This window comes from Ailuropoda melanoleuca, chromosome 1 (genome assembly GCF_002007445.2).
Source record: "Ailuropoda melanoleuca isolate Jingjing chromosome 1, ASM200744v2, whole genome shotgun sequence".
NCBI lineage: Eukaryota > Metazoa > Chordata > Mammalia > Carnivora > Ursidae > Ailuropoda > Ailuropoda melanoleuca.
The window spans coordinates 155,216,079-155,238,977 of record NC_048218.1 but is presented as its reverse complement, the minus strand read 5'-3'; the positions used below and the strand labels follow the sequence as shown (position 1 = coordinate 155,238,977).

The 22,899-nt window shown below is 35.0% G+C and overlaps 1 protein-coding gene across 4 annotated transcripts in view; it reads left to right on the top strand.

Moving 5' to 3' along the window:
• CRPPA (CDP-L-ribitol pyrophosphorylase A) overlaps window positions 1–22,899 on the top strand; it is a 290,868-nt gene that overhangs the window by 142,425 nt on the left and 125,544 nt on the right. For all 4 annotated transcript variants that reach the window (XM_011222602.3, XM_034668623.1, XM_034668614.1 and 1 more), the window contains exons 7-8: window positions 14,889–14,981; window positions 15,445–15,537. In XM_011222602.3, the coding sequence (XP_011220904.2) occupies window positions 14,889–14,981; window positions 15,445–15,537 (186 nt within the window). The remainder of the gene's footprint in view (window positions 1–14,888; window positions 14,982–15,444; window positions 15,538–22,899) is intronic.

Sequence of the window (22,899 nt, the reverse complement as noted above, 5' to 3'; positions counted from 1 at the left end):
TTAGAGAATCTTGGTTGACTTGGAAGGAGATGTCATTCATAACTAAAAAATCTGTCCTGGGTTCCAAATTTGCCTAAAAACTGTTAAACCACAGAAGGACTTAACTAAATGTTTTTTCTCAAACAGCCACAACAGTAACAATTAGAGTGCCTTCTATGTGCCAGAGACTATGCCATGTACCTTAATCCTTTAAAATAATCTTACATTACAAATAGAATTCTTATTTTACAAACAGATTCTCCCACTACTGTCTCATGTACACCTGGAGTGCTCTGGCTCTAAAGTAGGTGTGGTCCAGGAAATACTTCAAACTCCTTAAGAAGTCAAAGAAATATAACAAGCCTGATAATAAATATTTTACAAATAGAAGAAAACTCTGGTTTAATGATTTACCTGAGATCACATAACTGGTGAGTGCAGGTGCTAACTGATTCATTATGATTTCTACTAAATATCCTTCTAAGAATAGGTAATGTAAAATAACTTAAAAAACAGATGATTAACAGGGTTTATAGCTAATGTGAGGAAGAAGTCCCCTTGTAAGGAATTGCTTAATTTTATATATTTTTCTCCCCCATAAGGGCAAATTTATCTTGTGTCATTTTTCAGCCCATAACTTACAGACAGACACAGAACACCCCACTTTCTAACATTTTTATCTCCCAGAGCTTTTGTCTCACTCTGAAAAGAACACATAAAAAGCCTGAAGTCACCAGTATTGAAATCAAGGCAGATCATTGAGGTTGTGGAGCTGCTCAGTATACAGTGGGAGGATCGTCTTATTGGCATGAAAAGAAAAAATGATTCTCCTTGAAACTAAAGGAAGAGATAGGGTATGTGTGTTTTAATTACGTATGCTAGATTTTTGAAACATACCTTAGGAGGTGAACTGAATATCTAAACTCTAATGATGCACACCAAATACATGAAAGAGGTTGGCTAAAAAGTAAAATAAGGAACTAAGGGACACCCTACCCACCCTCCATACACATGAACATTTCACTCATACTTGAATTTCAAGGCTTTATTATCAGGCTTGTTATATTTCTTTGACTTCTTAAGGAGTTTGAAGTATTTCCTGGACCACACCTACTTTAGAGCCAGAGCTTTCCAGGTGTACATGAGACAGTAGTGGAAGAATCTGTTATCATTATTTTCTAGTTCAAAAAATGTTGAAAAATAGTTTATGATAAATACTGTGCTAAGTAATAAGGGATTTATAAGTAAGAGATTTATAAGAATGTGGTCATTCTTCATTACTCCTTATCAAATAATACATGCCTGTTAAGATTTAGTCACTGGATATAGGGAGTTGAACTAAACAAGTATGTTTCCTTCAAGGGTTATCTCGAACATACTGTCAACTTGGGGATAACACAGAAAATGAATACAAAAAGATGTTTAGTTACTAATGGCGATAACTATTAGAAGCAAAAAGTGAAGTTTGCTAATGTGAGAGAGAGCCCTGGAAAATCATTTAGATTGCAGGAGGACAGTGAGCTAGAATCTCTTGCCAGATGGGACATTGAGTTAAACTTAGAAGTGTAATCAGGAATTAGCTAAGAGAAATCCAGGAGGAAGAGTGTGTGAAAGGCATTCAGACAGCTTTGTTGAGTGGGCTGAAAGGAAACTCCTGTGGTTGAAGTGGAGGTGAAGTGTTGGGATGTGGGGACAGGCTCTGTGAAGGTTACTACGAACTGGAAATGACGTAAACCAATTATATCTATAAAAAGACTATATTGTCTATTGCTTCTTAAAGTAAATTTCTGTGGAAGACAACATGTAGTATTTAATGTTTTCCTACGTCACATTTACCCTTAGAAGCCCAGGCCTTTTCAACCCATTTTTCATTCATATAATAAAAGAAATGAAGTTCTTAAATAAAGAGTGCTTGTCTTATATTTGGAACGAACAGGATCTATAGGAAATTTTCTTGTTTTTGCTTATCCACTCCTTCCTGTTTCCTGGAGCACATAATTTCATTACTGTTCTGTGTAACCTCCAATGACTAGCAGAATATGACTGAGACGTATTTGTTTTCTTGGGAGTAAGGAAGGCATCGTTTGGTTTTGTTGAGGCTGTGATACTGAGTTTATTTTGCCTAATGCCCTCAAGGTTGTGTCCAGTGAATATATGGATCTCTGCTTTTTCTTATAGACCTAACTAGACTCAGTGTATGACATACTAGTTAAACAAAACATCAAAAATAGCAAATGAATTAGAAGAGCAAAAATGAAAGAAACAGAGCAAATTAAGTCATTACAACATGGTAAGACCCGTTCAAAATGGGGTTATTTTATGCTTATTTTGACATATAACACAATATTTTGCTTTAAAGATAAAGGATTTGTTCATTTTTTGAAGCTGAACACAGTGAAGTACAGTGAAATAACACTGTAAACACTACTGTGGGACCTCTGACTGAACAGTACCAACACAATTAATTCAGTTAAGAGTATATGGTTTTGGTGTATATACAAGACTACAGAAACTAGTTGAAGGCCATCCAATTAATTTCTTTCAGTTTATTTGGGATGTTAGCCAGATTTCCTGATCAGTTTTCCAGAGGTTAAAAAAAAAAATCAAAATTATTGGACCACCTAGTTGCTTGGGATGGTATTCATTATATCCATGCTGTATTTAATAAAATTAACAGTTTATAATTGCAACTGCTTGTCATAGTTTTAGAGTCATTATTAATGAGGGAGTAAGTATAATCCTCCTCAAATACCACTTTGTGTACTTTACATAGATATCCAAGTCTTTTGTCTCTGTATGTTTTTGAGTCACAGGCACATAATGAAATATTACCCTTTCTCAAGGAACCAGATGCTTAATTTGGAAAAATGCTTTTCTGCATCCTTGTCCACTTAGGAATGAGGTCATTGTTCACAAGTTCTAGACAACTGTTACGCTGAGTTAAAAACAAAAGAATACCCAGCATTTACTTTGGGGCATGTATTTGTAAAAATCAGCTCTTCTAATTCAGGAAATTAATTGATTTGACATACATACATGGTAAACATGTTTAGGAGGAAAGTCTTTATAAAAAGTTGAAAAAATGTTGTTTGGAGTGTAGGTTATAGTTTCTATCCTTAATCAGTTGATATCGATGAATATATATTCACTAGTTTTCTTATGCTATTTAAAGTGAGATAAAGTTTTAGACCTTATTTACTGTGATTTCACTTCACTTTATTGATTTTCTTGGTTCCAAATATGGGATACATGTTTTTAAAGTATCATTTTATACTTGGAATTACTGTGTCTCCCCTAATGAGTTTGGAGAAGAATTGCATTTCAACTATTTGCATGCAGTATAACTGTTTTGTAATACCATGAAGTAGTTTATTCTATTGTTCTGGTGGCTTTAGCTAAATAATGGCTCTGGGGTTTTTGTTGTTCGGGGGAAACTGAATCAAATATATCCATTTTAGCTTGTGGTCCTAATAAATTATCCACGGCATCTTGTTTCCAAAGCCTGGAAGTACTTGCCTGCTTAAGTTCAGATCTCTTTTTCTCTTGGGTATACTTCGTCCTTTCAGTGACTGTTCAATGCCTGTGAGTCAAAGTCTATACAGTTTGACCAGTTATTTGATCTCTTTCATAGTCTAGACTGAACTTTTCACTCGCTATGTTCTATTGTATCTTGCTCATGCCTTGAAATTCTGTCATTTTCTGTCCTTTTCACTCAGCATTCTGTTTAATTCTATTTCCATCCCTGCTAGTCAGCTTCAGATTTCATTTGAGGCTCAGTTTAATATAATTTTTTTTCATGAAGTTGTCCCCATTTTTCTGGCTCTTGGACTTCCTAAACTACTCATCAGCAGTGGTGTCACTCTGCATATTCTGCCTTTTATTGTTATATTCTTATACCCATCTTTTTCACCATTTCTTTTATCACTGATCCTTGCATAAGGCTGTGTATTTGGTGAGAACCAGATACATAGTTGCAGTTAATGGTGATAGGATGATGAACAAGCAAACTTCTGGAAAACCTCTCCACCTGGACGTCAGCCAAATACATTTCTGGAGATAAAGAGGTAGCCGCGGGGCATCCATCAATCATGCGAACCATTGAGAGGAGTTTAGAACACAAAGTACACCCAAGAAATTCTAATTGATTTCCCAGCCAGAAGACAACTATTTTCACAAAAGGAGGGAAGGGAAGGGCAAAGAGCAGATGTTGGAGAGATGAGATGAACTGGAGTCCGCAAAAGTGATGAAGTTGAAGTTGGTGTCCAGTGGCCTTCTGACAGGAAAGGAGAGAGAGAGAGAGAAAGTGAGTGATGAAGGAATGAGCTGTGCAGACGGAGCTCTGAAGTGGGGTGAAGAAATTGGTCCATAAGCAACACTATAAGGTTTGTTTTTTAGAATCTAAAATAGGATTCTTCATCAATATCCGAATCTACCTTTCTTTATTACGTGGACATAATACGGCTTAAAAAATACCCTGAAGTGTACATGTGTTCACACACTTCTGAAATGTCACATGATTGTTTTAATTACTTTTGTCTAAAAAGTAAGTTATCTTTAATATCATAAAAGCATTTTGGACCTATACACTAAATAATGTATATTCAATAGGATACTAATATGCAACTTATAATGAAAAGTTGTATGAGATGGAAATTTTATTCTCTACATAAATATGGGTATTACATTTCTTGGTAGAGAGGAAAATATAATGAAATTTTTTTGGTGTACTATGTAGGATTTGAAAAATTACAATGGTAGCATTTGGATTATACAAGTGTTGAGATGGTATTAAATATTTCCTAAAAGTTAATCTAGTGGATACTTCCTCTGTGATAGAAGAACATGTGAAATCACTAAGCTGTTCATACATGATTGTAGCTGATTATGGGTTCTTATGGTGTATTTCATATCTAATTTAAAATTAAAGACAGTGGAAAAGCAAGCTACAGAGCTTACTGAGCTGCAAATCTGGTTTTAATATATACCTCCCCTTATCTACTCATTTTGAATATACACTTGTCACATTTGTGGTATTATAAAAAATATTAAAACACTTGATTAAAATCAATTTTAGTATTTCCCTTGTTAAAAGAATGACTATATTAAAGCCTTAAAGTTGCTAGAATATTACTGCTTTTGGTATGACTTATTGATTCACAAATGTTGAATACCCAAAACTAGAACTCTCCATCTAATGCAGGACTGTGCAGTAGCTATGCTTTTGACTTACTTGTATAGATAATTTTTTTATCTTGGAGGTTGGCTGGTGTGTGCATTGTAGAATATGTGACAACATCCCTGTCCTCTGTCCACTAGGTGCCAGTAGTAGTTTCCTATCCCACCTGTGACAACTGAAAATATGTCCTGATATTGCTGACTTTTCTTTGAGGACAAAGTTGCCCAGAGTTAAGAACTACTACTACAACTTGTTAGGTTTCGTGAATGCTCAGATTTTACAGTGGGTTGGGAGTGAAGCCATATGTACTGTATTTGTAATTTCTAATGAATGTATAGCTACATGCAATAAACTATAGTCTTCGGTAAAGTATTTAAATCATGTATAAAACTGACTTGAAACTTTTTGTGGTGCTGATTCTAATTAAAATCTGTGATGTTTTGACTAGAATATAACCTATACGTACTTTATTAGTGCATAATTATATAGGAAATGGACTCTAATTATACTTCTGTATATACCTGGACAGTGTCTATGTTACTTAGAAAAAATTAAAATTTTGTAGATTAGATTATGCTATAAATTTGGTTAAGAATTTGGGGAAAAAAACAGTTGAAGTAGTTCTTTAATTGTACTCGTGTATCTGCCATACTGATTAAATCAAGAGATGGGTACTTTATTTTAGATGATGTGGAAATGCAATGGCTTCAGTAGAGTCAAAGTTAAAATTATCTTCTGATGGTTGTATGGAAGCACACTCTTGAGTATATCTAGTGAAAATGAGTGTGAGCTTTTAGATTTTAGGGTTCAAATTCTCCAACCTCTTGATGCTTCAAACTGGGTTCCATGAACCAGTTTTAGCAACATCAGCTGGAAGCTTGTTAGAAAAGCGGATTCTTAGACCCCCCCCCCCCCAAACACGCATCTACTGGAATAAAAATCTCTATTTTTAACAAGATTCCTGGGGATTCTTATGCATATTGAAATTGGAGAAACACAAGTCTAAACTTGATTTCATCTTTCCAGTATGATGTAAGCTCCACAAGGACAGACACTTTGTGTAGTTCATTGCTACGATCTACAGTCCGGCTCAGAGCCCCCAACAAATACTGGTTGAATGAATGAAATGCTAATCCATCAGTGGATAGGATATTCTCTTCTTGCCTTTTATATTTTTAATTAAGACAGAAGGTTTGTTTATGTCATCTTGCCAGTACTCAGCTTCCAACTGTTTTATGTATTACCAGGAAAAAATAAAGAGGTCATATTACTGCACATACCTTTTTAACATATTCTTTGTCATTTACAAAATGACAAAATGGGTAATACAGAATATGCCTGCCAAAAAATACTTAAGAGCTAAAGCCAGTAATTTCTCATTTTACTACAAAATTGCCCATTAGTTATATAAAGTATAACATTCTGTAGTGAAACTCAGTGGGAAGATAAGTTGAGCAGATGTGCATTTGGTAGATTTACCTTTTATAAAAAAGGTATCCAGCTTTGGATGTATACTTTGTAATGAGATGGGAGCCTTGAATTTGCTGTGGTAGTGCTCGGGTTTGTAAGGCTTGCGGTCTGTAGTGTCTATTGCACAGTCCTTGTAGTTTTGCATCAGAACCATAATGGCCTTCAAAGGAATTTTAACACAGAGAGGGGGATGTATAAAGGTGTGGAGTCTTTAAAGGTTTTATAACCACAATAATCATTTCTGCTACCATCACCAGCTACTTGGCATGCATTAAATGCAGTGGTTCAGACACCCTTAACTGTTTTCCAGGATAAAATGTAAGAACCAGTGTTGGAAGACCTTTCTTAAATACTTGGTTCCCGGTCCAGGACTCAGAAAAATGATCTGAGTTAGGAGATTGTGTATGGCAGCAATTAAGCTTCTTAGTACTCAGATGACTTTGTACAGATGAGGTGTTCCTCCTGAGCTGACTTTGGGATCTGTAGTATCATTCTGAGTAAAGGTCTTGTGACTTTCATGATGAGGTAATAGTCATCTGGAGTAAACTGACACCCAGTGTATTGTGGAGGTTAAGGAAATGGGCCTGGGGATCCAAGAGACCTTAGTCTGAGTACTACCCCTCGCTGGTTGTATGATCTCAGACAGGTTATTTAAACTTCTCTGCTTCAGTTTTCATAGCACAAGTATAATGATTATATCTATCTATCTATCTATCTATCTATCTATCTATCACAAAGCACACCTATATATATGTGTGCTTTGTGATTTCAATAAGATAATTGTTTAAAGTATTGAGTTAATACTTAAAAAGGGTAACACCTCAAGTGTAAGGTATAAAATGCCAAGGGGTAATGGGAGTGTGGTGTGCTATTTAAAAGTGGGTGTTAAATGAGAGGTGAGTGGAATAATCATAGCAAACACTAAATACAACACTATGTGCAAGGATGATTATTAGTGCCTTAAATATATTCAGGCAAACAAAGATGAATGACATGACAGTGCTAGACTTCACTAGACTTCACATAGACCTTTGACTTCTATAATAGTGATTATTGGGGGAAGTTCTTGGACTCGGGAATAGAGGCAGTGATCATTGCATTATGTAGTGTTGCAAAAGGAGCTGAAGGGCTAATGGTAGACTCCAGTCTTTGTGCACTGTGGCTTTTAAGCTGCATAAGTAAGGGAATACCAGCCCTTCCCCTGGTGTGATAAGGTACTGGGACCCAACATTGTTGTGACATGGCAGAAGCTTGGTTCTAGTGCTGTTCTGCCTTCCCAGCATTTAGGACTAAGTGAAGGTCAATACGTTGTTTGATATATCGAGTGGGCTATGGGTCTGAGTCTTTGGTGGCAGCTGTGAAGTAGCAGGCTACTGGTATGATGTACCAGATCCCGTTGATGTTCGGATGTCCATAGTTTACATAACACGGCAGAATGGTAATCTGGTTTATTATTACCTCAAAAGTGCCCTAAGATTTATTGCCTTAAAGCTTTTTTCCCTCTAAAGCTTCCCAGGAAGCTCACTTATAGGGAAAAAGTTTTGGAAAAGTTGATCCTTAACTCTCATATGTTAATTAGCTTTCTTATCAATTCTGAAGAGTTTATTTTACTGATGGATAAACTGAGCCACAGGGCTTAAGTAATTCACCCAAAGTCACACACAAAGCTGGTTGCAGAGCTAGATTCAGAGCCAGGGAACTTGGCTCCAGAGATCATGCTCTTAACTACAAAAGGAGCTTTAATGCTGAATCTTAAAAAAATAAAAAATAGTAAATGCTCAGTGTTAGGTGGACGCAACCTCCACAAAAGCCTAAAAATAACCGTGAAGCAAAGATTAATTGGCATTTTAAAAGTAGAAAATAATGAATGCTTATTAAAGGAGTTTCTCAGGTGAAAGTTACTAAAAATGGAGAAGGAGACTATCTGGGCTGTTAACCTCTGAGGGTCCAGGCACAACATTCACACGCCAGTGATAAACACACTGATTGGTGAACTGATGGCCCAGTCTCAGTAGTCACAGTTGGCAGAAGATGCCTTTCAAAAATGTGGATTTGCAGTATAGAAAGATACTTTTTCCTCGGCTTTATTGAGATATAATTGACAAAATTATACACACACACTAAGATATACATATACACTTTGAAATGATCACCATGGTCAAAGTAGTTCACATATCCATCACTTCATGTAATTATTGTTTTTTGTGCTTTATTTATTTTTTTGGTTTTTGTCAGAACTTAAGATCTATCCTTTTAGTAAATTTCAGGTATACAATACAGTATTATTAATTATGGTCATCATGCTGTGCATTAGGCCTCCAGAACTTAGGTATCTTGCATAAGTGAAACTTTGTACCCTGAGACCAGCTTCTCTCCATTTCTTCTACCCCACAGTCCTTGCCAACCACAAGACTTTTGTTACTATTGTCTGCAGAGTGGAAAGTGTATCTTGCTCTGACTTGCTGGTTTATGCCCACATTAGTGCCGTTGTTTGGATGGGAGGGAGGTGAGAAATTAATGGAATCAGATTCAGAGATGGTCCAGCCAACATGTTCTGTAAAAGAAACATTGACTTTTCAGAAACACATTTTGGAACCTCTGACTCATGGGACTTGAACCAAAGTCTTTCAGCCTTAGTTAAGTCTTAATTCTACTTGAAATGGAAAACATTTTTTGACAACCCATCTCCTTTTCTAATAGCCATGCTTTAAATAGTATATTTAGTATGCAGATGGTTGCACATTTCATCAATAGTAAATCTTCTTTAAATTCTTATTTGTCATGACATAAGGAAAGTACTTATGGTTTTTTTGTTTTTTGGTATACCGCTTTAATTTTACTGAACACACTTGAAGGTTGTTTTAAATTTTGTTTAAATGTTCTTTGAACCAAAATATTTACAGAACAAGGAGTTCTTCTAGCCAGCAGATTGTTCCATTTGTTGTGTTTGAGTGTGGAAACATTAGGAATGACAGCATGAGATGATACCATAGAGCGTTTTCATAAACAACTGAACAGCATTGTCTAATGAGGTCTTTGTTTATTAAAGGTGTCCAAGACTCCTTTGCTATATTTAGGTAAATCTAAGTTTTATTTTTTATTTTTTTTAAACTCAAGCATGGAAAATATTTTCTGGTTGGTAGAAAAGGAGTATGACAAAAAAAAAAAAGAATTACACTTAACTGGAAACAGTTCTTTAGAGTGTCAATTTTAGGAAGAAATCAATTGCAGCGTTATTGTTTGTTTTTAAAGGTGGTAAGAAAATGCTACTATTTAATACTTGTGTGTGTATTTCTGTCTTAGTTCGTAGACCCTAGATGATGAACCTTTTAACTGGAATTTTAATTCATTAAATAATAGTAGAACAAATATATTTTAATAATAACAAAAGTTAACCTTGGCTGGGTACTGTGCTTCCATGTATCTGTATCCTGTATTCTAGCAGCTACGTTGTATATATTAACTGTTAATAATTAAGTTTAAGAAACAAAGCTTTAACAAGGGAACAGGTATATATTGAAGTCAGTATGGGCTGAAGCCATCGCAGAGCAAGAAAGAGTCCAGTGTTTGTGACAATAGAAGAAAGTGGCCACAAAGAATATTTTTGTTGACAAGTAGTGTTGATGAGTAAAGTTGGATGGTTAGGATTTGAGCAGAATATAAGTAGATTGTGGAGGACTTTAATAACAGTTTTACAATTTGAGATTTAATCTAAACACATACATGTGAATATGTAATTGTTCTTAAATGTTTTTAATTGAAAAAATGAAATGAAGCGCAGTTTTAGGAATATTAAACATTTATTGAATACTGTTTTTTTTTGAGCATGTGTAATATGCAAGTGCTGTAGACCGAATGTGTTCTCTCCTACAGTTTATATGTTGAAATCCTAGCCCCAGTGTGGTGGTATTAGGTAGTGGGGCCTTTGGGGGATGATTAGGTCATGAGTGTGGAGCCTTCATGATGGCGTTAGTTCTCTTACAAAAGAGACCCCGAATAGCTCCCTTGCCTCCCATCATCTATGTGATGACACAGCAGGAACACTGTTGTTTTTGAATCATAGAGGGAGCCCTTGACAGTCCCTGAATCTACCCGAACCTTGATCTGCCTCATCCTGTTTTCTGAACCCCCCTCATGGATCTGCAAGACATTGTTATAGGGCAATGGTGATTATCCAGATAATCCTTAAATTTTAATTGAGGGAAAAGCAGTTTGACCGCTCAAATGAAGGCCAGGGAAAAGTCAGAGAAAATCCTTTAAATCTTTTTGGTACAGCAGCAGAGGCAGGGAAAATTTTTAGTGCCCACCATTTTTTAACTCTGCAACTTGTGAAAAAAAAATTAGTGAACTCTATAATTCATACAAAAACATAATTGCAGCACATGCAAATCAGATTTTAGAAATGCGAAAGAAACATCAAGGCTTTCCCTATCCCCAAAATATTCTCATAACTTTTGTTCTGTAGAATTCAGTAAAAATTTGAATTCAAGAAGGTTAAAAACACACTTTAAAGATGGCATTGCAAGAGATTAATACAGCTATCAGAGGACATGAGACCAGAGCAACACTACATTAGAACTACTTAGCAGATGGGAAATAGAATACAACTGATATCAGGTTATTATCATAGTAGGAAACTTGAGATAATTACAGGGTGCTCTAAGTCAAAATTAAAGAGAATAGATAAGAGCGATGATAAAGGCATCCAACACAACGATAATGCTTATTCTCGAAGCTAGAAGAATATTTCCTTGAAATAACTGGTTCTGTGAGACCAAATGGGCACAGCTGTGGGAAAAATTGAGGGATAACAATTGCCAAGTAAGCATGTGCTGATTTTGGTCAGGATTTTTAATTTCCTCATAAAGAATTCTTCAGATAGGGACCTAGGTGCAAAAAAGTAATCAGAATGTAGAGAAAAACTCTGCTTGACCTCTTGCATCTCTACAGTATTCAGTATCCAAACACAATGAAGCTGTGCCTATGAATTTTGGAGGGAATGCAAGTGGAATCCAAGAATATGACCATCAGCCAAATTGCCCGTTAAAAAGATGATGGGGGGAAATAAAATACAACGTCTACATGTATTATTAGAACTACTGATGTTGAGATCTACCAGGTAACACAATGAATGGTGAGTGGGTGAATGAGAAATGGAGTATCAGGATAGTACACAACGCTTGGAGACACTGGAACAGTGACTACAAATCTGTGAGGGAGAGAGTGAACCAAACTTATTTCCAAACAAGCTCTTCTTTGAGTCTAAAAGCAAAAACTCAACATAAAAATGCCGAGGCTTTTGTAAAAAACAAAACCAATTAAACAAACTCCTTGCAGATAAGGTTCATCATAGGAAGACGTGAATTAAAATGAAGAACTTAGAAAGGCAGAAATTTTGTGTAAAAAGTGTTTTGGGATATAGATATGCCTACATAGTGTATATTATGCTTCTAGAATAGAATGTAAATTTAATAAATCCTGTCAGGGTGAAAATGAGTGACCAGAACCAGGCTTGAGGTGGAAGTTAAAATGTGCTGTTTGTTTCCCTCCCATAGAAGGAGGTCAACAAATACAAATAAATGTGTTGCCATTAAAAATCCACTGTCTTAATCCTCTCCATGCTACCTTTTCTTAACATTCAGAAGCTTAGTGCTCTGGAAGTGAAAAATGATCTGAAGCTTAGCATCATCTCCAGGTTTACTCTATTCAATTTTCTTTCCTAAGCGGTTAAAAAAAAAAAAAGACACAAATTTCATCTCATTAGAGTGTTAGAGTGTATTATTGCTTTTGTTTCTGCATCATTTTGTCCTACTGCATGAATTAATAAAGAGTTGTGGGAATGGTGTTTAACGTTGAAGTTAGTAGGTAATGAGTGATATATTTTTTTTTAACCTTCTTCTAGTTCTTGGTTTTAAGAACATAGACCATTTTTCTTGAAAGTACTTATTTTCTTAAAAAAAATCTGTTGTGAGTTGAAATACCTATTAAGTATTTGCTAGTGGTAAAAACAGGATGTTTTTGTGCAAAAGGATCTCATACCTTGTCCTTTAGAATTTTCTCCATTTCAGCACTTAAACGCTAAATATCTCTCATGTTCTCATCCTAGACCTTATTTACATGTATGGAAAAAAAAATTCTGAGTCAGTTTTTAAAATTCAAATTTCATTCATATTTGTTGAATTTGTTAAGATCTGATGATGTGATTATTTCCTATCTGTCAAGTCAAACTTTGCAGAATCGGAGGAATTATATGGTATGTGCATGCAGACATTCGTGCTAATACCTTAAGTATTGTGGTAAGATCTGAAACTCTGTGGTCCGAGAAAAGACAATTTGTTACAGCAGTAGCATTAGGGAGCAAAACAGGGTAGCATTGATTTTCTAAATTGTAGTTCCTTCCTACAGGGAAATGCAGGTGCTGTCCCAGTGGGGTACATTAAAGAAGAATCTTGCTATTGGGGAACATTTGCATTATTTAGGGACTGGGCAAACCAGCACATCCTCTTGTTTAAAAAAGACATTGTCTTTATTATTCTGGAATGTCAAGCAGATCTGCCCTAGGGGGAGAGATGACTCTACCTTTATTTTCTGGAACATAAGCAGATTTGCTCCAGGAAGAGAGTACCTATCTTTGCAAATCTGCCTGCTGTGCAAACAGCTTTGAAAAGCCAATCTGGAGTAAATTAGCTATTAATGCCTTTGAAAATGTTTGGGTATATGAGAAACCCCTTGGAAAATTGTCCCCCTGTAATATCTAGAAGATGTGATTCCTTGAACAAACTAAATGTTGCATAATGAAATCCAGTTTCTTCCTATTTTATTATCCATATAGGGCTGATGCATATGGAACTGTTTTGCTAATTTTTTAATGTTCTCTCTGAACTTTGTACTCAATAAGAACTTTGGGTTTTTTAAAGATTTTGTGTATTTATTTGAGAGAGAGAGACAGAGACAGAGAGCACAAGTGGGGAGGAGAGGGAGAAGTAGGCTCCCTGGGATCATGACCTGAGTGGAAGGCAGACACTTAATTGACTGACTGAGCCACCCAGACGCCCCTCAATAAGAACTTTAGACTGAAAGAAAAGTCTTGAAATTTATGAGCCAACTAATTTGTAGCACTGCTAAGACCTCAAAACCTTTACTTCTCCTTCTCTAATATTTTGTCAGAACTGCATAGAATTAGGATGAATTCTACTTACTGTGTAAAGCTGTTAGAAGTACAGGGTTTAATGTTTTACTAAGTAACAAGCTTTCTATTTTAGAATAGTAGATTGTAAAGACTTCTAAATGTAATGCCAGTATTAACCACTGAAATGTGACTTTATGGGGAAATTAGAATAATATAGATAAGACACTTCCCTTGTTTAGTAATTAAGTTTTTGTTCATATTGATGTAAGAAGAAAAAATGGAAGTTAATTAGAATATTGGGCAGTATGGAATAAAATTGGCATTAGGGAAATTTTTCTTTTTTAAATGATTTTATTTATTTGAGAGTGAGTGTGCATGTGTACAGGGAGGGGCAGAGGTGGAAGGAGAGGGAGAAAGAACATGAAGCAGACTCCCCACTGAGTGGGGAGCCCCAATGCAGACTCCATCTCACAACCCTGAGATCATCCCCTGAGCCGAAATCAAGAGTCAGGTGTTTAACTGACCGAGCCATCCAGGAGCCCATCATTAGGAAAATTTTTGTAATATGTCTGCTATTCTAGATCTAGTCTGGGACCACCTCTAGTAATAATCTCTTCATCTCTTGCTATCATTCTCTTAGGTCAAGTTTTATTTCTCTCATACTTCCACTATTATAATAATTTCTTACTGCTTTTCCCACTTCTAGTCTTTTCAGGTTTAGTTAAATCTATGTAGCTGTAGAATTTAACATGTTTCCAGAATCATCCAACTATCCCTGACTAACCAACCTTTTAATAATAATCTAGCATTTTCTGCAGTTCATCCTTTGAATAAGAAAAAACAGTTATTTGGTTGTCCCTGCGTATATCCTATACCTTTTCTTATTTAAAACTATTTACTTTAGCTATATCTGTGTTTATCAGAATAGTAATCATTACTCATGGAGTCGTTCAAATGTCTTTTTCTTAGTAGCTTCATAAACTTGAGACTGAATTATTTTTATGTACGATCCTCTAGAAGTTTTGTGCTCATTTGTAACTGTCATTTAGGTTCTGGTTTTGTCTTTCTAGTTTATAAACTACTTTTTCTTCTCTCTCTCTCTCTCTCTTTTTTTTTTTTTTTTTCTCCTCCTAGCATGTAAAAGTCACGTCTGGAGCTCTGTGTCCTCCTTGCAGAGATCTTGAGCAAATCATCTTAGAGCAATGCTACAACTATGTTTGTGTGAATGTAAGTAGTAAGAGCACTTGAGGATCTGTATGAATGTAATGTGGAAGATAATTTTTTTCTTGATTCTTAATTATTTGAATTTAAGTTTTGATAGATGAGTTGTGTTATTTGGAAAGCATTTGGAAGTTTTAGTTTTTAACTTATGGAAAAGTAATATTTTCTAACAAGCTAGTTCCCATAATGAGAAGAGAGTGTATTTCTTTAGACACTATTTTCAGTTACCTGGTATGAAGCAGATAAGATGGAACATGTTTGAATGAATGGTTTAAATTTTAATAGATACGACCTTAACAGATATCCTTTAAAGTTGTTCAAAAAGTGAAAACTAAGCTTGATAAATGTTTTTGGATGTTTATGTAAAAGCTCTCCATTTTTTCCCCTTTAATTTTTAATTATCCTTGGATTAACTTTTAAATCATTTGAGAACTTATTTTTACTTTTTTTTTTTTTTTTGGTTTTTCAGGTTATGTCCTTTGATTTTGAGGAAACCCGGAGATTACTGAACATGCTTAAAGAGAGTAATCTTTCTGTTTTATATCCCGTTGTTGTTATTTCAGTAAGTGAATTAATGCAAATATTTTTAAAAAATTTAAATTCAAGTTAACATATAGTGTAGTATTGGTTTCAGGAATAGCATTTAGTGATTCATCAACTTATATACAACACCGAGTGCTCATCCCAAGTGCCCTCCTTAATGCCCATCACCCATTTAGCCCATCTCCCTACCCACCTCAGTTTGTCCTCTGTAGTTAAGAGTCTTTTATCTTTTGCCTCCCTCTCTGTTTTTATCATATTTTATTTTTCCTTCCCTTCCCTATGTTCATCTGTTTTGTTTCTTAAATTCCACGTATGAATGAAGTCATATAATTGTCTTTGACTGACTTATTTTGCTTAGCATTATACTTTCTTGCTCCATCGACATTGTTGCAAATGGCAAGATGTCTTTTTTTTTTTTTTTTTTTTTGGGGGGGGGGGGGGGGGGGGGGGAAAAAATTTTTTTTTTTTTTTTTTTTTTTTTTTTTTTTTTTAAAGATTTTATTTATTTATTTGACAGAGATAGAGACAGCCAGAGAGAGAGGGAACACAAGCAGGGGGAGTGGGAGAAGCAGGCTCATAGCAGAGGAGCCTGATGTGGCTCGATCCCATAACGCTGGGATCACGCCCTGAGCCGAAGGCAGACGCTTAACCGCTGTGCCACCCAGGCGCCCCGGGGGAGAGAGAATCTTAAACAAACTCCATGCCCAGCGTGGAACCCAGTGCGTGGCTCGATCTCACAACCCTGAGATCATGACCTGAGCTGAAATCAAGAGTCAGATGCTTAGCCACCTGAGCTACCCAGGTGCCCCTCATTCTTTTTGATGGGTAGTAACTTTCCATATATATATGTATAAAACACATTTTTTTTTTTAACCAATGCAGATTTAACTCTTCAAACTTAGGCTCCTTCCTTGAAATTCAATTTTTTTTTTAAACAAAATTTCATCCTTGAGGAAATCCATCCAAGCTTAGAAGAATCTCCTCTTTATGGATTCTTGAGCTTATTCTCTTGCTATGACCTCTAAGACTTGTTCCTTGTTACTTCAATTACTTGTTTTAATCCACAAGTTTAGGAAAACAAATAATCTAGCAATGGATTTCATTTCTTTTTCTTCATTACCATTACAAAATATACTGCTGAGTTGACTAGTTGTTTGGGTAAGATGAAAGAACTTTATTAGCATGTTAGCAGAATGCCATTGAAAAAAAACTTCCAAAGTTAAAAAAAAAAAATTGAGAGGGAAAATATGTGGAAGAAAGTGGACTGTTCGATAGTTCTCTGTCATATGGACAGCAAAGGTAGAGCGAGAAACAGGAAAGAAAATTTCTCAAAGAATGGCCCATGAAAATTTTGGGGAGGTCTTTCCTGTGAAAGACTAAAAGTGTATGTTCAGTATACCATTTACTTAATTGGCCTATTAAACTGCACAGAAGAGGGGGATCTCAGCACAGCCAGGAAGGAATAAAATCAAGCTAGCCTAGTAGTTTGTGACACTTTGCCGTGGGAAGGGGTTCCAAATGTGAAATTCTCAAAACATAGCAATTGTCGAGCTTCTAAAGCTCAGGCCCATCCCATTAGTGTAGGAAATTAGTTCTCCTAGGTAAGATCATTAATACAGAAGGAAAAGATAATTTTTACTACAAATAAGTTGTAAGTCTAGCATTGCAAGTATAAACAAATGAGCAGTTGGGGGAAACTGATTTCATTGGCCTATTGTATTTGGTTATATACCCTAAAGATAAGTTTCATGAATCCTGCTAATTATGGAAACTCAAGTTCCACAAGTGATTGATTTTATTGGATGTTTGTGTCTTTCACTGGAGTGTTTTGTGGGACATTATGAAATATACTTAATCCTGGAAGACTCTAAGGCTCTGTGGGGTACAAGTAGGTTAAATATTCTGTGTATGGCCCCCTCGTCCTCCCTGTACGTTAACTTGCTTAGAAATCTCCTTCTCTCTTTGTTGCTAGATAATATTATAAAGTTTCATGTATCACTATCATGAAGGGAGCAAGCGCTTTAACCTCAGAATTCCTCAGTTTCTTGGTCAAGTTACTCAACTTTCCTGAGGCTTGCTGGCCTCATTTTAGAAATGAGGCTGATAACTACTTCTTCAATCATTGTAAGGGTTAAAATGAACGAACGAACGAACGAATGAATGAAAGCATAATCGGAAAACGCAGTTGCTGTCTCTTCCGCAGGCATGCAACACCGCACATTAACAGCCTGGCTCCTCCTCTTTCCATTTTGGATGAGATGACTCAAAGGTCACTACCACTGCTCGAATTTGATTCCTGAGGTTGAGTCAGACATTTTTCAACATTCTATTAGATACTTCAGTTTGAGTACTCTGTTATGTTCTCGTACGTACTGTATTAGATCTAACACAAAAGCACGTTTCCTATGGGCCGACTTTTCTTCGTGGCAGTAGTTGTGGCAGGCACGGGGGGAATCCGTGCCATCTGTGAATTTTCTCTTTACATTTTGCCTCTGCCTTCTGCCGTCAGACATGCACACCTGTGCATGTGCACACACACAGATTTAAAACTGTTCTTTTCGTTGCAACTATTGTATCTCAAACTCTGTTCTTTGTATTTTTTCCATAAATATTTGAATTTAATTTTCCATTTATTCCTGTTGAGTTCTATTTTATGTATCCCAGTAAGTGCCAGAATTTTTCCCCCCCACTTTCTGGTGTTCTGTATTAAACTAAGGAAAAAGATAGATAATCCTCTAGTTAAGGAGCAAATGTCTCCCAGAACTACTTTGAGGATAGTACTATTATAGGTATGTATGCTGTAAACATTGTGAAATGTTACTTAAGATAGGAGAGTTGTTACTACTCCATGAGTAATATTTGTTCACCCATTCTTTTCTCGTTGTATATAGGTAGACTCAGTGTAGCGTAGGGCTATTAAAGCTATTATTAAACTTAATAGGAAAGTGTTATTAGAACACATACAGAATCTGTATCCTTAGGATGGACTGAATCACTGAAAAGGTAGAATAAAGAATGCTGCCTTTCTGGATTGACAAGCAAGTGAATTTCTCTGTATTTTTGAATTGTCCTATAAATGATTGTAAAAGGCATCATCCTATTTCTTTCTGATAGCACTTTACCCCAAATGGCTACAAGGCCATTTCAATGTTCCTATGACTTAAAATTGGGCAGAACCATTCAGATATTCCCCAAATTAGTAGTTGTGTGTAAAATATTATTTAAACTTGGGTGCAAATATCTGGGGACATAATTTGCACACAGTCAAGTGGAAAAATACATATATACATGTCTGGGGGTATAAGTGTGCACACTACATATGTATGTAATTAGATGTTGTAATAGGAAGCTTATAGACTATGGTGTGCCTACTTGGCTTTTATCAGAATTACTTTGCTAGAAGATTAAATCATATCATGGGAGATTTTTTGTTTGTTTGTTTTTAATAAGGCTTTTGTTAAGCAATTCTAAATTCTGAGGATGGTCAAAGAAGAGTTTGTTTATTTGCTTCCCTGAGCAGGTAGGTTTTATTAACCAGAAAATAAATCTAAAATGACATCAAGGTCATGGGAAAAATACATCCATTTTTATTTTGGAGTTATGTGATTCAGTAGTTATTGAATGCATATACTGTAAATGTTTAAAAACCTATTCTATGTGATGGTGTATCAACTTCCAGTTTCAGCATCTGAGCAGAGGAAGGCTTAGTAGGAATCAAGCAAATGCGAAGTAAAATTGTGTTTAATTAGGTATTTGTGAAGATTTTTTAAACTGATGGACTACTTAAGGTGGTCATTTGCAATGTGACCATGTTTGACTCTACAAGGACAAATTTTTGGAAGAAATGAGGCTGAAGTTAAGCTGGGGCATTTGTTTGGCAAAAGCAATGCTTGATCAGGTTTTAAGTGCCGAAAATTGTTTGATGTCTGCCATGCTGGTGGAGCCCACATTGTCTCTTCTTTTCTTTTCTTTTTTTTTTTTTTTTATGATATGTTAGTCACCATACAGTACATCATTAGTTTTTGATGTAGTGTTCCATGATTCATTGTTTGCGTGTAACACCCAGTGCTCTCTCATTTTCTCAAGGAGATACAGGAAAATATTTTGGAATTCCCTATTAATTGTCATTCAGTAGTCATTTAAAAGGTACATGTGACCTTCAACCTCATCTGGAACGTTTATCCCTTGGAGGGAGCTAAGCACTGAAGGAGTGACCAGTGAGTTTGTTGAATTTTTGTTACATAGGTATTTAGTGTAATTAGATTTCATTTCAGGGTGTTGATTATCTGAAGATCAACTTCTGTGTTAGGAAATACTGACTGTAGGAGGTTCCTGTTGTCTAAGATAAACTGACAGGTAAGATGCTACTACTTTAAGATCTACTTAAAAAGAAGAAACAATGTTTCACCATGAAAAGTGGAAAAAATAATTAGGACTTTATCTTAAAATAACTGTTATTTATCGAAATAATTTCATCTTTTTAAAAAAGGAACATCTTTGCTTAATCTTGTGAACATTATATAAGTTGTGGCATGCTTCATTTCAAGTGGTCATTTTTACAAAAAAATATTTTTGGACATTTTTAGTTTTGTAAAAATATTACAGAATTACAATACATTGTTCAAAATTCTCTTTGGCACCATCTGTTAGGTCATTATTCTTAGTTTCTTTATTTTAAGCAGTCTAATTTGGCCAAGTTGTCATTTGTCAATGGTGTTGAGTAGGATTTATAAGAGTTTACCAATGTTAATTTGATCAACTTAATAAAATCCAAAGTTTTGGTAGATGTAACTTAATTTTATTGTAATTATATCAAATCATGAGAATTGTTCAAATTTCTTTGATCAGCTAGAGACTGATAATGTTGACAGGACTAAAAATAGATGTTATTCTTAATGTGGGCAGATACAGTTGTGGGGGTCAGTTTACGAATTTTTATTTCTCATTGAATCTATGTCTATTTTGGGATGACATTTGTTATGCTATGTAGCCTTTTAACTGTGAACCTTTGGAAACAAATAATCAGATAACAAGCATGTCCTGTACTAGGAAAATGCTCCTAACCTGAAAGAAAAAAAAAATGTGTGTGTTTTTTTTTTTTTATGAGACTGATTGGCATAAAGGAATTTTAAAAATATGGATTATTTCCTATGTCTTTTAACAAGAAAAAACTTATAAACATGAAAACCAAAGCTTTCTTTTGTTAAGCTAAATTGTGTAGGAGTTATGTTTTGAGAGCCCTTTTCAAATGTCATTTCTGGTGCTGTTTAATCTATCATTCATTATAAGTTATCAAAGAACCAAGTTTTTATCTTCAGTTGACTAAAGTTACTGTTGGCTTCCCCTCCCCTCCCTTCCCCTCCCCTTCCCTCCCCTTCCCACTGAATTACCAGTTGGGGGGGGTATACGGTTAGCACCTTCTTCAGATTGCAACTCTCAAGAGGATTATCTGAAAGCTTTCTTTGGAATCACCTGATACAATAGCTATCAACATGGGACATGTTCATTTCTTTATTTTCTACCCCTGTCGTGTGTTTTTGTTCACTATATAAATAACTGAATAAATATTTAGAAAAATCAAGTAATATATTAAATGTGTTAAAATAGTAAAAGGTAAATTCATAAAGTTTCTGATCTAAAAATCACTCCCTCCACCAAAAAATAGGCTTTTACCTAAACTAAACAAGACTCAAAAGTGCTAAGAATCTGAATTATAGGCTGAGTTTTTTGCTTAGTGATTAATGATAAGGGAGCTGTTTTTTTCCAGCAATGGAGAAGAGAATTTCAGGAAGCAAAAGTGTAGCTGTTTTCCAGCCAAGATTATGTAAAACCAATTGTAAAACTTTCAAAAAATTCCATTTCCAGGTGCAGAAAGTAAAAGAGATTTTAATTCATTTGGATCTGGCAAGGTTTGCACAAAACATCCTTTCCTACTATTATCAGATGAGATAATGGACAGTTTATTCTTATATAAGGCTTATTTTTTCAGTAAGCAAAGCTGTTTCATATAATAGACACCAATGAAATGTTTAATTTTTTAAAGCGGAAATTGGCAATACACATAATTAGAAGTTCAAAACTGAGAAATGAAGCAAACTCTGTACTTCCAGTTGATAAATTTTTTTTTATCACTTCCTCATTACAGAATAATTTCATGGCAATTATCTGTATAATTGCATAAGAGCTCTAATTTTTTTTTTTTGACTATGTAGACAAAAATTTTATTGGTGCTTTATGAGAGATCGGAATCTTTTCATGAATTTACTTTAGCAAAAAACAAATTATCATATGGAATTTTAATGCTTTAAAAAACATAAATAAACCTTCAAAAGTGCCTAATTTAGTTCTAGTTACCGGGAAGTAGTTTATTGACATAACAGATCAGAATATATGATCTTTAAAATACTTCAAAATGTTTAATATTGGAACATGTCAGCAAATAAAAAAATAGAAAACCACCATCCATTGACACTTGATACTTTCACATCTGGGGAAACTGTCAGCGATGTAAATTGTTTCCAGAAGGTTCCACGGTTCACCAATGGCAGAGCCAGGGACAGAATCAATCCAATGTGCAATGTATCATATACACTTGTTACTTTTATGCTTTCGTGAATGTGTTAAATAATATGGAAAAAGGTTAAAAATATGCATAAACACATATATGTATTTAATATTCCTTCCAAATAAAGAACAAATGACAATTGGAAAAACATATTGTTTCCTTCTTTTAAGTGCTAATGGTTTCTTTCTTTGCTTCACAAGGTATTGTGGCTTTATTGAATTTAAGTCATAAAAAAAATCTGTGGTCCTGTTAAATTTCTTACCAGATCCTAGACATGTATCTTCATCACCTTTTACTTAACTACATATTCTATACATTTCCTCCCATTAACCCTATTACTACTAGACTGAGAAAATTCGTTTTTAGGTCAAACGTTCTTAAAAAACAAAAGAGAGTTGGCTCTTGTAATTCTCCCTGCCATCATACTGGATTTACTTTTTATGATGTGTATGTTTCAGGCCCTGAGTTTGTGTTTATTTTTGAATAGATATTCTGTGTGTGTGTGTTTAATGGCCAAAGAATGACCAACAGAATTAGTCCAAATCCTTCTATTCCAGTCTTAACCATTTTGCTACTGTAGTTCTTATTTTTCCTTCAGAAAATGATGATCTTACTGTGTACTGAATTTTTTGATGTTTCACTTAGGATACATTAAGGTTTTTACTTTCATGGTTGTAGATAGCTTTAGTGGTAGAAATGCAGTCATTTCCATGAATTCTACAAATGTTTTCATTTGTTTTCTGGTAGTAAACAAAGTCTAAAATATTTCCTGCCTAAAATAATAATAGTTCAGTCCTGGTGTAAAATACCTTGAGA